Source organism: Pieris rapae, chromosome 15 (genome assembly GCF_905147795.1).
Source record: "Pieris rapae chromosome 15, ilPieRapa1.1, whole genome shotgun sequence".
Taxonomy (NCBI): Eukaryota; Metazoa; Arthropoda; class Insecta; order Lepidoptera; family Pieridae; genus Pieris; species Pieris rapae.
The window spans coordinates 3,017,088-3,032,914 of record NC_059523.1 but is presented as its reverse complement, the minus strand read 5'-3'; the positions used below and the strand labels follow the sequence as shown (position 1 = coordinate 3,032,914).

General features: G+C 32.5%; 1 protein-coding gene across 2 annotated transcripts in view; it reads right to left on the bottom strand.

Moving 5' to 3' along the window:
* Positions 1–4,004: 4,004 nt before the first annotated feature.
* Positions 4,005–15,827, bottom strand: part of LOC110997936 (ankyrin repeat domain-containing protein 50) — a 49,179-nt gene continuing 37,356 nt past the window's right edge. Inside the window, exons 26-41 of one of the 2 annotated variants that reach the window (XM_045631328.1) lie at positions 15,567–15,708; positions 15,010–15,200; positions 14,379–14,477; positions 13,779–13,962; positions 12,921–13,101; positions 12,610–12,679; positions 11,635–11,781; positions 11,346–11,429; positions 10,987–11,115; positions 10,712–10,827; positions 10,257–10,381; positions 9,914–10,050; positions 9,283–9,397; positions 8,765–8,848; positions 7,872–7,942; positions 4,005–7,603 (exon numbers count right to left, since the gene is read on the bottom strand). In XM_045631328.1, coding sequence (XP_045487284.1) covers positions 7,488–7,603; positions 7,872–7,942; positions 8,765–8,848; positions 9,283–9,397; positions 9,914–10,050; positions 10,257–10,381; positions 10,712–10,827; positions 10,987–11,115; positions 11,346–11,429; positions 11,635–11,781; positions 12,610–12,679; positions 12,921–13,101; positions 13,779–13,962; positions 14,379–14,477; positions 15,010–15,200; positions 15,567–15,708 — 1,991 coding nt within the window. In that variant the 3' untranslated portion in view covers positions 4,005–7,487. The remainder of the gene's footprint in view (positions 7,604–7,871; positions 7,943–8,764; positions 8,849–9,282; positions 9,398–9,913; positions 10,051–10,256; positions 10,382–10,711; positions 10,828–10,986; positions 11,116–11,345; positions 11,430–11,634; positions 11,782–12,609; positions 12,680–12,920; positions 13,102–13,778; positions 13,963–14,378; positions 14,478–15,009; positions 15,201–15,566; positions 15,709–15,827) is intronic. The other variant, XM_045631329.1, reaches the window with a different exon arrangement.

Sequence of the window (15,827 nt, the reverse complement as noted above, 5' to 3'; positions counted from 1 at the left end):
ACAAAAACAAACTTGCCTTATTCAAGAGTTCATAAATCTAAATGACACTTAACGAGAATGTTAAAATATAATTTATAAGTGTGGTAAAAAGTAAAGAGCTCATATTGACTTTAAGTGTACGATGATAGTTTACATTGGTTTATACTCTTCTCATTTTAACTAAAATAAAAATAAATGAAATGAAATGAGATCGTTTATTTGCTGAGATAGTGGTAAAATTAGATACATTAATTATAAAAATTCGCACTACCCGCCATTTATAAGGCATACAAATGTCATATTAATTTATAATGTCATACAACATTAACATAATGTCAAAATAATAGGTAAGTTAATTTATGAAATAAATAAAAAAATATTTAAATAAATGTAACTTAACTAAAGTTGGGTTACATAACTCACATGTGAAGAAAAATTTCCTTATTTTATTTACTCACAATAATTTAATACTAATACAATATATAAAAGAAAACTTATTACATTTAAACCAAACAAGACAACTTAAAACCTTTTATAACAAATTATAAATAATCTAAATTCATCCCGGGTGCAACTAAATTTATCAGTGTCTGTCTCCAAGTATCCTTACATAAACTTGTATTTATTATTTATTTTAAACCGCCCAACCAATAAATATGTAAGTCAGTAAGTATGTGTATCATTATTGTATGTCCATACAATAAAATTGTTAAGTCAACTAATCGATATTTATCACAAGTGACCTCTTGATTCGCTCATACGTGCTTTCCCATAATTAGCCATGGGAACTTTACCTGATACGTAGGGCTGCCAAACTAAGCTTTTCAAAATTCCTGCTTCAGATTTCTGTTTGGTTTAAAATTTGTAAGACTTCAAGAGTAAAATTTGTTTCTTGTTCGGCTTGTTTTACTCTTGTTACGATAACTTAGTTCAAGGGATCTTCAAGCTTAACTCTATTCTCCTTATACGTTTCAGCCTCACGTGTACTACTGGATATAGTTCTATAAATTTTCAGTATTTCTAGATCCCATCGCTTTGCATCCAACACCGTCCCTCTATCCTCACTAGATCATCTGTCCACTTAGGCCGTCCAACCCTTGCCCATCCGTTTTTCGGGCACTGTGCTCTATACCTCCGTAGGTAGATAATTATTTATGTAATTTTTGCATTGCATAAATGATTTTCTTTAAAATTCGTTTTTTTCATAACGTTCAGTACGTATGGTGGTACAATCTGATCTTCGCATATCCTACATGCGTGCAAATTTGTCTTACATAATCATAAGGGAGAATTTTACATTACAAGATCAAATAATCTTATCATCATGGATAATCCTTAAATAATTTTATCACAACATTAATTACATTATTAAAATATATTGTTACATTATCAAATTATTATTAGTTTTAAATATTAAGTCGATTATTTAAAACTCTAGTAGTTAACTGTTAACTAGCATTTTAAATAGTCAAACCTGAATAATGAAATAAATAATTGAACGAAGTATACATCCCTATCGTATGTTGACAGACAACGTGTCATATCAAAAATCGCACGAGTGACACTTAACGGCTGGCTCTAATTAACACATGTGTATCGACTCGATATAAGATTACTTATGTGTTATATGTATTGAAAACAGTTTTATCAGCTTTTGTAAAGGTAAGAGGGGAACACAATATATTGTTTTCTTATATTATGTTCAGCGTGTATACATATATATTTACAAGTGTGTATGGATAAATAAATAAAATTAATATTCATAAATGGCTTGAGCTGGAGATATAGATAAGATAAGGTTCTTACCCTACAGTAAAGAGCCAATCAAACACTTAACTTTATTCTAAATTCAATTTTATATATTTTTGTTGTGTCGTATTAATAATAATAATATTATGTAAAAGCACTAGGCCTAGTAAGGTTGTTATTTTCCGATGTCTTCAACTTAAAACAATTCAATTAATTCTGTTTTTTTTTATAAAAATTACCTCTTGATGAAGTAGCTTTTTTATGTATAAAGGTACATTTTAGTTGCATCAAGTACGTACAAAGAAGAAAAGAGAAAATGCCTACATATTATCGTAAAGGGTACATAGAATAGAAATCATTTTTATCATTTATTGATTTCTTATTCTAATTTTAAGACGTTAATACAAAATTTATGATCTTAAAACAACTAATTTCTAAATCTGATTCTTTACACCATATCTAAAGACAACTCGTTCTTATACAAGGCGATTGCATTAAGATAACATTATTTTAATTGTAAAATAAACAAAAGACTGCTAAGACGTTTAGATTCTCTAGAACTTCCGTCAAAAAACAAAAGCTGTGACACGCGCACGACACGCGGCGAGAACTTCCCTCTCTGCAAACGTCAAATTGAAACTTGACACGAACTTAATTGTCAGGAAGGGGTATCTTATTAGCGTATCACACGCTATTATGTAAACAATTAAATGATACAGTTTAAGGATTTCAAAAGGACATAGCCAATAACGCAAACTTGCCTGCAAATAACCAAACTTTGGCGTTACAAATCATTACGGGTGCCTTTCTCTATGATTTCATTGCTAATTTTCTTTTACAAGCAATTAGCTGATCAGCATCCAGACACCTATAGGAGAAAGACATTCCGATCTTCTTTATGTTTCCCTTCACCGTGTGAATGTAAATTACACTCAAAGAAAAATCCATTGTAGCCCAACTGAAATTTAAATGCGCAATGCAGGGTTAGAAAATTATTCTCGAAATCACTGCTCCTTTTGTAGAAAGCGTTTATGTTTTTCCATTCAGGAAGTAAAGTCATATTATGCGAGTTTAATCATTAAGTCGCTCTGGAATTTTGTGTATCCAAAAGTGATATCGGCATGAACACAAACGGATTAACGCAAGAGATGACTAACTATTTTGTTATTACAAAAGTAAATGTACCTATGTAGTTTAAGTGTTTTCTTATAAATAATTATTCAATAAATTAATCTTAATTTTCGCATGGTTTTATGCAATTTTAATAACGTATGTAAGTTTTACACACATCCACACGCTGCACACATTCTCTTTGTATATACATATATGTATTTAATATGTAGACCTTCTAATTGGCGTTTTAATTTAAAAATTATTTTGTATTATAGGTAAGCTGTAAGGTTTTTCTAACTAAATAAATAAAGCAATTCAATTTGTAACGAATACAAATATAGTGCTTTCGGCTTTAGAAAATTAACTTGAATATTGAAAATTCTAAGGATGTAGCTCTCGGACTATAGTAAGTTCTCTAAGGGTGGATCAAATAACAAGGGTTTAGCAATCATACACCAATTATTTCTGGTTTCCACTACATTTGACATATTTTATAACGTTAATTGTCAGATTTTATAAGCAAAGTTAAATTAAATAGTGCATGGATGTGAAAGGCTTTGTTACATAGTTATAAGTAGAAAAAAAATCTTAGATATTGCAAATATTACACTGCAAAAATAGAATTGTTCTAAATGTTTAGATAAGCATTCATTTAATTCTTTCTTTTATTTTAAAAAGACTTAGATTTTATATTCCGTATGTGTTTATTTTCTATCTTTATTTAACAAAACATGACTGCATTTTAAATGATGCTGACATCTAGTGTTCGATAGTTAAACTAATAACTCAAACACATAAAGCTCCTATTGTAAATACTGCCACCTAGTATCGAACAGTACGTTTTATAAAAAAATATGTTTTTTAAGGTGTATAAACTTCATACACGCTACTACTACATGAGAAAGAAAAAATCGAAATTCTTGCTGTATTATAGTTTATTTTTTAACGTTAAAATGTACAGTATTTTATAAACTGTGTTAATAACTATTGTTCTATCGTTCCACTTGTCCTATAATTATAGCCTCCATAAAATGCGTTTCATATCTGTAGTATGTAGATCCGGTCTCTGGAATGTTCTAAAAAAAATTCATTAATTTTTGACACCAAATTGTGAGGTAATACGAAGTTCACCGGGTCAACTATCCTTTAAATAAAACAGTAAAAAGGGAAATAATACGTATATTTCAATATATTTTCACAACGTCATATACCACGGCACCAGCTACATTCTTTATTCTAAATCACAATTTTCACACACAAACATACAAAATTATATAAATAAATTACAAAATAGGCGTTAACATGGCAATAGTTTCAAATAATACGAACATTTATGAGAGTTTTGTACTACTTTTATGAAACCATAACGTATAATATGTATTCAGTTATTCATTGATTTTGCTAACCGAATAAGAACATATTACTCAAGTGTTATATTTATGTTTTAATTATTACATACACAACGACAAAATATAGCATTTGACGCATCTGTATTACCGTACATGCTTTTACATAGTTTATCACTTGTCTCTTACAATTTTTAATAAAAAAACGACATTTTGAAATCATGAATTTTTAACAAAGATCTCGATACGATTTTCACCTTACATAAGATAATACTAAAAGATTCGACGCAAAAAGCACTTCAAAACCACGCACCCTCCATTCCTACGACTACCCATTGAGAATTTTCGAAAATTCTTACATTTACTTTACCTTAACGACCCAAAAAAAGATTATTTGGCATTAATTTGACACAATAAAAATATACACTTGTTTCATAATCGATTTTTTATACAGAATGTAAACACAATTAAATAAAAAATATACAAAAATATATATAATACAAAAAATTAAGATACTAATAGTCTTATTAAATTTTAGGAATATGTATACAATTGTGACTCGGATATTTCTAATCATTAAAGCGTTAACTTTAAACCAAACTAAGAATGGACTGAGCAAAAACTCTTTCGAATAGTTTTGTTTTCAAACAAAATGAGTGGCGTTCTCAAAGTTCAGTTAAAATGGTTAGTGTATTTTTTTCGTTCGTTTTTGTCTTTTTACGTAATATAACAAAAATATTATTATACCTACTAGAATAAAATATGAGGTCATTGACGTTGAGGTTAATGAACTCGACCTAACAAGCTGTTCTTTATTTAAATAATTTCAATTTAGTTATTATTTCCTGTATATATCGAAGATCAGTCAATCTGTCAGGGCAACCTATATGTTACATGTGCTGTCTCTTTCCCGGAGGTAATGATAGTAAGTGAAAAAATACAAGTTACCAAAGTCAGTCGAAATTGCTCAGTCCATTACGATTTTTGGTTAATTCCGTATTAAAAAATATATAATAACTGAAAATGTGTTAAGGCTTTACTTAGGCTTTATATTACGTATATTTTATACATTTGTCACACAAAAATATTTCAACATCGTTGGTGTTACCAATTTTATAACCTACTTATATGTATTAGCTAGGAAATAACCGCCAGTCCAAAAATTCTAGTTAAAAAAAATGCGTTATAAAAATAATGTTTTTGCGAAAAGGAAAATATTTTTTTACACTGGCAATTATTTCCAAATATATGATAACACTACATTAAGGCAGATTTTTAAATACTTTGATTACTACTACACACTTCACAACAATTTTACTTAAGATGGTATCAGCGCCTGGATTCGTAATATTTTTGTTAGATTAAATAATTTTTAGAATCATATAAGGATTTTTTTTAATAATTAAGCAGACAAGCCCAAACCTTCGATGTATCAAAAATTTAAAAATCTGCCTTCGCTCAGAAATAGGCACCTACGCAATTAACGACTAGGCATTCATAATTTTACATTAAACTATAGTTACGACCAACTATGACCATCTTCATAAAGTTTGGTAATTATTGACAGTATGTTACAAGCACTAATCGCAATACTTCATTTTATTCGTGCATTTCAGTTAGTTTTAAGACAACTATTAAAAATCTATAAAACTTTATGAATTATATAATTATAGATGACATAGCGTTTACTTAAATGCGATTACAAAAAAATTGTTCAAATTTGAGATCTTTATACAATAAAAAAAAATTTGCCTCTTTCAGTTAGCTTAAAAATATCTTAGTGCCAATTACAGGAATAAAGAGGGAACACGCACATTTATTCATGAGCAATTCCCTAAAAAAATAACTTTGCCCATTCTGGATCCAGAACCAGTACTCTAACCCCAAATAGCAATCTGCATATTAGTATTAAGCTATCTGAAAATTTCGAAATCAGTGTAACGGATATAGAAAAATCTATATAGAAATTGAGAACAACTTTACCCTCTATACTATTAGAAGTTACAGAGTACCGGCTGATTAAGAGAAGAATGAAGAATATAAGAAGACAAGAAATACCTTAACCCAATGTGATGACGGGACTTCTGACTCTTGTCGGTTGGGCATTTTAATTTTAAATAAAGCTTATTAAGATCATCTAATTTATATATTTTCTAAATATATATTTTAACGTATACAGAATATATTTAAAACATAGGAAATTTAACAACTAATAGAGAAAAAATGTTTGATTAGGAAATTACGGGGAAAAGTATTTTCATTGAAATACTAAACTGTTAGTTTGTACTTTAAAAAATCAAATAGATATTTTAAATACATTCTATATAATATATTGCTTTCTACAAAAAACACACGTAGTTATTCAGCACAGCGTGTTCTAATAAAAACAGCTGTAATTTTTATATCGATTTCTGTATCACATCCAAATATTTTTTTTTTAATTTTGGGGCCATAGACAGGTACACGTCTTACAGTTAGTCATACAGTCGTTTTAAAATTTCATTAGTTTTGATATTAATAAGTATTTGGAAGGAGGTCCTAAGTTAGAATCTTGATATAAAAATATATTCCGCTTCGAAGGACCATAAGATGGGATGAACGGTTTAATACTTGAAGTAAGGTAGAAAGGAAAAGAAAATATAGTGTGAAAAAGGAACCCCAATAGGGTTTATAGAATGAAGATCTTTTATTCATTTCAGTATTTGTATTCTTAATTATTATTTTGAAAGGTTTTTTCTAAATTTTTTTAGTTTTTAATATAAATGCGTTTAAATACACGTCTTTTAACTGTGCATAAATATTTAAAGCAATCAGGCCCTCTCATTCTAATTTATGCGCTTAATACTATGTTAGAGTAAGCATATTTTTTGTTTTCGGTCGCTTAATTTAAACTATGAGGTACCTGAATAATAATTATTTGCTTATAGATTTTAATTTAAGAAATTACTTCTTTTGCATGACCAGCTTGTGATAAATCTGGAAAATTAAGGAAATAATACTTACTTTATCTTTAGACTGTATTTCCCTTTTTTGTTTAATAACAGTCTAACCAGTAGGCGAACATTGGTAGACAAAAAAATATATTTTGCAGGGAATTTATTAATGGTTCTTAAATATTAGAAATCGTCACTATTGACAGTGGATTTTTTCAATCTGTATTGACTGTTAATATACTTAATTTTGTTTTTATAGATAATTTGAAAGCATCTATATAACGGAATAATCAGAAACACGATTAACATATCGTAAACAATACATGTTTGAACAAACATTCGTAAATATTTGTAACGAAATTCGTATCTAAAGCGGCGTTTCCTTTCTCCATTGAAAAGCGTTGCTTTTAACAGCTGGGTTTGATGAACTGGCGCTTGCAGCTAACGCCACACCAGTTCGACGAATATTCGCTGCCGCATTATCTAGAGAAAAAAATGCATAGTATAAAAAATTTACAGAGTTTTTAAGCCAGTTTTTGTCACGCACAACCACTATGTAACACTATGGAACCAGCTTCCCTTCTAAGTGATTGCTTTTTATTTTGATATTTTGTGCGGTTAAATAACTTGTGACTTTGGTGGTTCCTACCCTCTTTCAACTTAATTACGACTTCGCTGATTCTGATGATGAAGGGCATCCGCCCAGAGATATATATATATGAATGATACAAACAAATATAACGTCACTTACCTAAACCATTTCTCACATTGGCTACCAATCTCATTGCCGGATTAGTTACTATACCATTCCTTTTGTTTTTGCTGAAAAGAACAATAACATATTTCATATGATCTGACAAATGCCAAACAATATTTATTATGTTAAGTAAGAAAACCATGCAACCATAACCTTCAAACCATATTAGTTTCAAGCCCTGAAGCGTCACTCGTCAAGACTTGCGTTCAACAATGTGGTGATGGAATGTGATGAAGAAAAGTGATGAATGTGTGCCAAATTTAATGAACAGCAAGAGCACCAAAATCAGAAAACCTTCGACCAAAATGATCAGGTGCATAAACGAATGGAAAATATAAAACCTAAATAGACTGCATTAAATTATGACGTGGAAACACGTTATGAGAAGAGAAAACTTCCTAAGCATCAGCCAATCGCATTCACGCATTACAATCTCAACAGCTTACATTCGACATTATGATATTAACAATAAAGTTGCTTTTTCGTTAGCTTGATAAGATGTGACACGTATACGTACGTATACGCTATCAAAAGTGTTTACCAGATAGAGTATGAACGAAAAGAGGGCGTGATGGTTGTAATAGAATTTTTAACTGCTATACGTCATTTTATTTACTTACACAAATTATGTACTTTTATTATGTTCAAGTATCGTGATGATAACCGGTTAACTATTTAGAACTATACATAACAAAATCCGTAAGTACTGCTGCGACCACATAATACCAATACCGGTTTTTTTTTTTAGATTATATATGAGAAGGTAAAATAATATAATCTGCCTATTTCTTTTCCATTTGGGAATATTACTGTCTACTACTGCATAGATGACTTGAACGAATCGTAAGCTTCGTTTAGTTGCGCCTGTAGCCATCCTTATCACTCACGTTTTCTTAAATATCTTCCCTCTCGCTTTGCCGAGTCCGCCTACAAACTTGTTGTACGCAAGCCTCGACGCCAAAAACACCACGCTATGATTTAATAAATTAAAAAAAAAAAACAAAAATATATAAATAATAATAATCTGATTATTAGAGACATTTATGTCATTGTTTGTAAAAAATACAAGCATACAATGTGTTATATAATTATGTATATTACAGTCGTACGCATCACTACTTAGCTAAGGCATAAAAATATATATAGATTTTGTTTTATTTAGTTAAATTAACTTATTCATTTGTCTCAGCTATTAATGAGTGACTTTCAGTTTTAATTGATACTAATTATTTTTTTATAACATTTAAAATTTAATGCATAATCACCAATATGTGTATGTTTCATAGATAATATTTCATTATCGTCAAACTAATATAATTATTATATCTTTACAATTTTTCTATAAGTATAATTTATGATATTTTTTCTGTTATATTGTACAAATAAACAATCACACATCACTGACCTCTCATTTCTATCGGGTTTGTTTTCTCGGCCCAAAATAATTCGCATATGAGTGTCCCTGTTGAAGTGCGTATCTGTCACTAGAGGCTGTGACGTCAGACTTGGCGGTTGGGAACCTGCGAAGATATTAGATTTTCAGATGCACTTCCTCAGTGAGTTCATTTCGTTCAAACTTGTGCACCAGGCACTAAAATATTAATAGCTCAGCCCACTTCTCATCCTACACTCTACGGCCTTAAGAACTGGCAGTGAATATCAATAATATTTAGGTTTTTTTATTATTTTTTTATTAGGTACATGCAAAATAATATTTGATTTGAGTAGACGAGAGTTTACCTGCTGTATAGCATCGGAAGCAACACATAATTTCCGACGAAATAGAAAAAGTTGCATTGATCGGATGCAACGTCCTAGTCGGTTAGTGTAAAGTAGATAGGGAAGCGGATAAGGCTCTGCTGTTACCGCATCCCGCATAAGGCGATTGTTGGTGGCACCTTGGGGTTTTAGTGGGTATGCACAATGGCGAGTCCCACATAATCCTTCTGCACCAAGCAGTCGCGCCGCGGAAGGGTATGCGCAAAGCATTTCCCCAAGTAAAAAAAAAAAAAAAAAAAAAAAAAGTAGATACTCACTATCATCTCTATCCCTCTGTGGCGAGTGTGGTGGCGAAGCGTATAACGGCGAAGTATCACCGTGACGCATCTCCCTACCGCGAGACCGTGACACGCCCCCACGTAGAGTCACGTCACGCTCGTTGGCTTGGTAACTCCTTGGAATTGTAAGTTTCAAGGTTAAAACAATTATTCACACAAGTCCAATTATAGAATTGAAAACTTAAATACCTTTATGCCTTTAAAGTATATGTGGCAAAATTTATATTTTATTTGTCCTTTTACAAGTTTCGTGAATACACGTTCACTTGTAATTAGAAAAAAATAATTTTAAATCTATGATTTACTAAGATTTGGACCTTACCTCAACTTAGGATCATTTTCAACAACGTGATGTTCTGGTATCGGTTCATCTCTGTCCAAATCACGCCTTCCCCAACCGCATCGTGCCACTTGTTGAGCGAACGTTAGAGACGAATTTGTCCGGCTCTGAATTAAATAAATATTAGTAATTATTGTATGTAGTAAAGAATGGTTTTCTTAATTTATTCGCGAACTATAAAATCTACTACCAGCTATTTACAGTACTGAATTAATCGGATTCGATTGAAAGTATATTCATCTTCATATATTAAAAACGTGTTAATGTAAATAAAAATAAAACTAGCTATAGAAAAAGCCTAAAGAATGTAACAACTTTTAGATTTTTATTCATTTGGTAGAATATAACTGTTTTTCCAAAGCCTAGACATTTTATAAATGAAAAAATAATAGTGTACATCAAAAATATAATTCAGAAAATATTTAAATAATAAATACCTTCTCCACCGTGTGATCTTCATGTTCGTGAGACCTGTTCGATCCTCCAGTGAGATTCGATGAAGACTTGGTTGAGTTGGAACTGTGTACGCTGCGACGTTTGTAGTCTGGAGATGCTTTCATAAACAAAAAAAAATCAATCATTATACATTAATAAATAATTATAGTTTTAAGTTTAAGACGAAATAAATTATTGTATTTTCGTTCAGAGGTATATAAATAAGGTGGAAATCGTTATATTCTACACATAAAAATATATTATATATAATACTAACCTGTTCTCAACGGTGCTAATAAATCGTCGTCATGTATTTGCGTAGGCGCAGAGGGCGCAGTCCATTTCTCGAGAAGACGACAAATGTTACCGTGGCCCGCGCGCCACGCTACTTTGGCGGGTGTACGACCTAAATTTTAGTAAGTTTTTTTTATTTTTTTTTAAAGGTAAAATATTGACACTGAGATAATGGATAATATCATATTCTAAAACGTTCATTCACGAACACTACATCAGTCTTATTATAGTTCTTTAAGTAATGTAATTTTTCTAATAGTCATTATTTAATCTTTGCTTTAATATTTGAATTTAAATAGTGATAAATATATAAAATAGTAATTTAATTATATATTTTCTTACCGCAGTGATCGGCTTGCAATGGATCAGCACCATGCTGTAATAACCACATCACACATTCTTCGTGGCCTTCTTGAGCTGCAATACCTACAGAACATAGACAATCTCAATCACACATTCTGATACCAAAGATAAGTCACACTATTAATAGGAATCATAAACATCCTCTTGGTCATAAGTGTTTTCGCCATATATTATTTAGGTAAATAGATTCTTTTATATTTCTGTAACATGTAAGAATATACGTACAATGAACATAGAGTAACTTTAACAATAAATGTAAAATACTTACCGAGGGGCGTGGCGCCCTGAGTACATACAGCTGCGGGTGACGCCCCATGCTTGAGTAGTGCACGTAACGCGGCCGTGCGTCCTCTCCAAGCGGCTGCGTGCAAAGCCGTTCTGGCACAACGATCACGGCCGTCTACTTCAGCGCCACCTATATCAATAAAAATACATTTAATAGGCGAGTTTCATTATAACGTTTCGTAGATGACCTGTGAGAACTGTATGTTGTAAATCCGCTATCACACTTTTTATACCGAAATTACAGATTATATTTCTATATATTAAAACAAAACATTCTATTTATTATTTGCAATCTGCCCTAAGAATATAAGCGAATATGTTCTGATATGCTGGCATTGGAAGCATCTACTCATCTGCTGCCTAGAGCTACTGCCGGTCTTCTAGCTCTAGAATATGACGATTTAGTCGTCTCACATACTATTACAGTTGGCGAGCAAGTTCGTTCGGGTGACAGATTAACCGCTCCTTGTATTTAGCTGCCAGTCTTCGGCTTTCCTTTTTAGCTTGTTCTCATTTGCAGGTGTTCGTGAACTTTGTCGTTGGTTATGTACCATGGTACTTTTTGCAATTGCTCTTAGGATCTTGTTCTGTTGTCGCTGGCATACATTTATGTTGGTACCTGCCTCGCCCCACGGTCAGGCCATATGTCCAAATGAAATGGGTTTGGCGATAAAAAGAAGTCACTAGTTTCTTCCTAGCATCCTTGTGTAAGAAAACTTAATCAAATTAGTGAAAGAAACTAACTATACAGAATGTATAGACTATTAGAATTTGAAATTAAATACTCAATAAACTCTATCCTGTCAGCATTTCTATAAAATTGTCTACACCATTGCAGCACTGATGACTTTTAAATAGATAGTTCGTTAAATACATATAAAGCACTGGATTCGTTTATAAGAGATCTTATAAACTGCCAGAAACTGAATCTTTTTGTTATCTCTGAATTAGTACTTACCAACTTTGACGAGCAGATTAACCATCTCTGTGTGCCCCTGCCATGCTGATACGTGTAATGGTGTGCGACCCTAAAATAATATATTACCTATAGTTATATCAAAATTTACTGTTTATTACAATTTTGATAAATAAAGGTACAATATAGGATAATTTCAATAATCGCAAAATAAATTTTCTACATTTTTTTTATTTTTAAGACATAAGAGGAGCTAAGGGCTCACCTGATACCGCCACCCATAGACACTCATTGACAAAGGGCTCGCCAGTGTGTTGCCGGTATTTGATCTTAGAGGAATCCTATTCACTTACCTCTGTGTCACTGCAGTGAACGCTAGCCCCAGCGGCCAATAATTGTCGCGCCATGGCCAATCGGTTATCCAAAGCGAGTACGTACAATGTACTACGTCTGTCCGCATCAACTGCGTCCACGTCCGCCCCACGCGAAAGAAGGCACGCGACTGCCTCGAATTGGCCTTCGAGAGCTGCTAGTCTGAAGATTAAGGTTTACATTTAGCATTTGAACTGACCGAGTTTTAAATATATGTTTAAGGTAATGAAATATAAAAAAAAATAGACGTTAGAAATTAAATATCTCGTAGCAATTGCGAGTCGTTTTTTGGAGAGAGACAAGGTCTATGTATGCCTAACCATGTTAAATACGAATAGGTAATTTAACGAGAACTTGTTATGTTAAATAAATATCTCTTTAAGGATTCTGTATGCTGAATATTTTTTACAATAATAAAAATATTCGTAAAAAAAGTCAAAGTCAAAAAAAACATTTATTCATATAGGTTATGAAAGTAAAAAAAAAGAAATATATATTAAATTAATCTAATTTTACATTTACTGCCAGTTCTCAAATCAAGGGCGTAGAACGGAAGAGAAGAACTGGCAATAAACTCTCCGCCACTCTTTTTAATCGCCAAGTTTTTTTTACACAATGTTTGTAAGGAGCTGCAACCATTACACCATGTTCCATATGACATCTTGAGTAATAAAGAATAATAAATTAAATTAAAACAAAAGGTTTTCCGTTTTATAAATTAATATTGTAATTGCGAGAACACCAATCGTTTTCAACTTTGCGATTGGCTACTTGTTTAAAAACATTAGATTTCTATTAATAATTATAATATAGCTAATAATTTGGATCACTCAACTGACCTGAGCGCAGTCTTTCCATCGTGAGCTCTTTGGTCTACTGGTGCCCCACCCTTGTCTATTAGCAGCTTCACCAGGTCTAAGTGGCCTTCTTGCGCAGCCAGCAGTAGAGGACCTTTGCCTTCGTTATCTGCTTCGTCCACTTTTGCGCCAGCTTCAAGTAGGGCTTCACAGACTTCTATGTGACCTACAAATGCAAAATACCATATGAAGGTTTTATTTTTATGTAGTTACCATAAATGTCAATTTAAATATTAAATGAAACTAAATTTATTTAAGCTGTGTTGATATCAATATAAAAATAAAAGGCAAGGTTTTATCTTTAGAGTCTGGCTTAATTAAGAAGACCGGATAAAAATAAAATAAAGAATAAAATACGATTATTATGGAACATAAGATAAACAGGTATCACTTATTCCACGTCATTAAATTCGAACCTGTTGGCATCCCTACTCATCGGCAAAGAAGACAGAGGGTGTAGGGCTACAGAAAAGGCCAGCGTGAAAAACTCTCGGTACTCTTTTAAAAAAGCAAATCATCAAACAACAAATAAGATGGATAAAGTCGCAGTCTCGAAAAAAAATTATTATAAGCGATTTTTACCTTCAAAAGCAGCATAGTGCAGAGGTGTCCAGCCAGAATTGTCTCTGTGATGTTCATCCAAACCTCTGTCTAGCAACTGACGGACAACTTCCACATTACCTGCTTATATAAAAATTTATTGAAGAATATGTATGTATAGCCGTTATATCTATTCCACCGCGTTAACTTATTTTTACAGGTATATTTTCGAGATGACATAAAAAAACGAGTTGCGCATGATGTACAGACAAGCTGCAACCCATGTTCGCCTCCGTACTTCTAGAATCTAGAGCAAACAACGTCTATGGTGAGAGACCAGAGGCAATTTCAACCGTGGCTTATAAATGGACAAGTAGTTGAACATAAAAAAGTTGAGAAATTAATTTCACATGTCGTACTGCTAATGTTACATTAATACAAACCACAATGGTTTTAAAATATACTATGATTAAGATTGTATTATTATGTAAAGTAAATAAATGAAAAAAAAAATGGTTTATTTTTATATGAAACAAAACAATCGTTTCTGATTGGAAGGCATGAAGACTAATCTCTTACTTGCAGAAATGAACTAGATCATGAACTTTAAATGTTTATCTGTCTTGGCTCGTACACAACAATTTTCATAAAATTTCTGTCACCAAGTACTTACCCTGTGCAGCGGCAGTACTCAGAACTGTCCTTCCCTCGTTATCCATATTATCAACACAGGCACCCCAGAACAGCAAAAGCCGTACGGTCTCCGCGTGTCCCGCTGAGGCAGCTGCCCATAACGCAGTGCGGCCCGCACAGTCTGTGGCTTCTATATCCGATTCCGCTTCGAGAAGTACTTCGCAGATTTCCCTGTAATTATAATAACAGTTCGTGGTTTAAGAAGACACACTTTGAAGATTGTACTGTTTTGCCTTGCCATAATATAATTATTTCGTATTGGTCGGAACAGAAGACAGAAAACATGCTTGCTTTAAAAAGTGATCAGTAAAACAGATACATTCTTCAGAGTCGAGCCTATGCTTACTTGCGCGCTGCGGCCCCCACTAAGGGCTATACGCCCACCCTGCCCCTCATCAGTAGGGTACGAACTTACACTTCCCGAAGTAAGCCCCGGCCATAGCTCACCCCTCTCGTTTAGTATGCAGTATAAACCACGAGATACGCAGACAGTGTAGACAGTTTCTCTTTAGCTTGGAAATATCAACGACTACTCACGTGTGTCCCTCAAAAGCAGCGACCAAAAGGGGCGTGGCCTTATCTCTATCGGGCGTATTGACGTCTGCGCCCCGTTCTATAAGCAACGCTGCACAAGAGGCCCCTGTACCACACAATGCCGCTACCGCTAGAGATGTTCTACCTAGAATTTAAATATCATTTTAGAAATTGGCTACACCTGCTGCAACAGAAACGACTTGTTTATTTATTGATTTATTTATCCTTTATTGCCTTATACAAAAACACACATAACAAAAATAA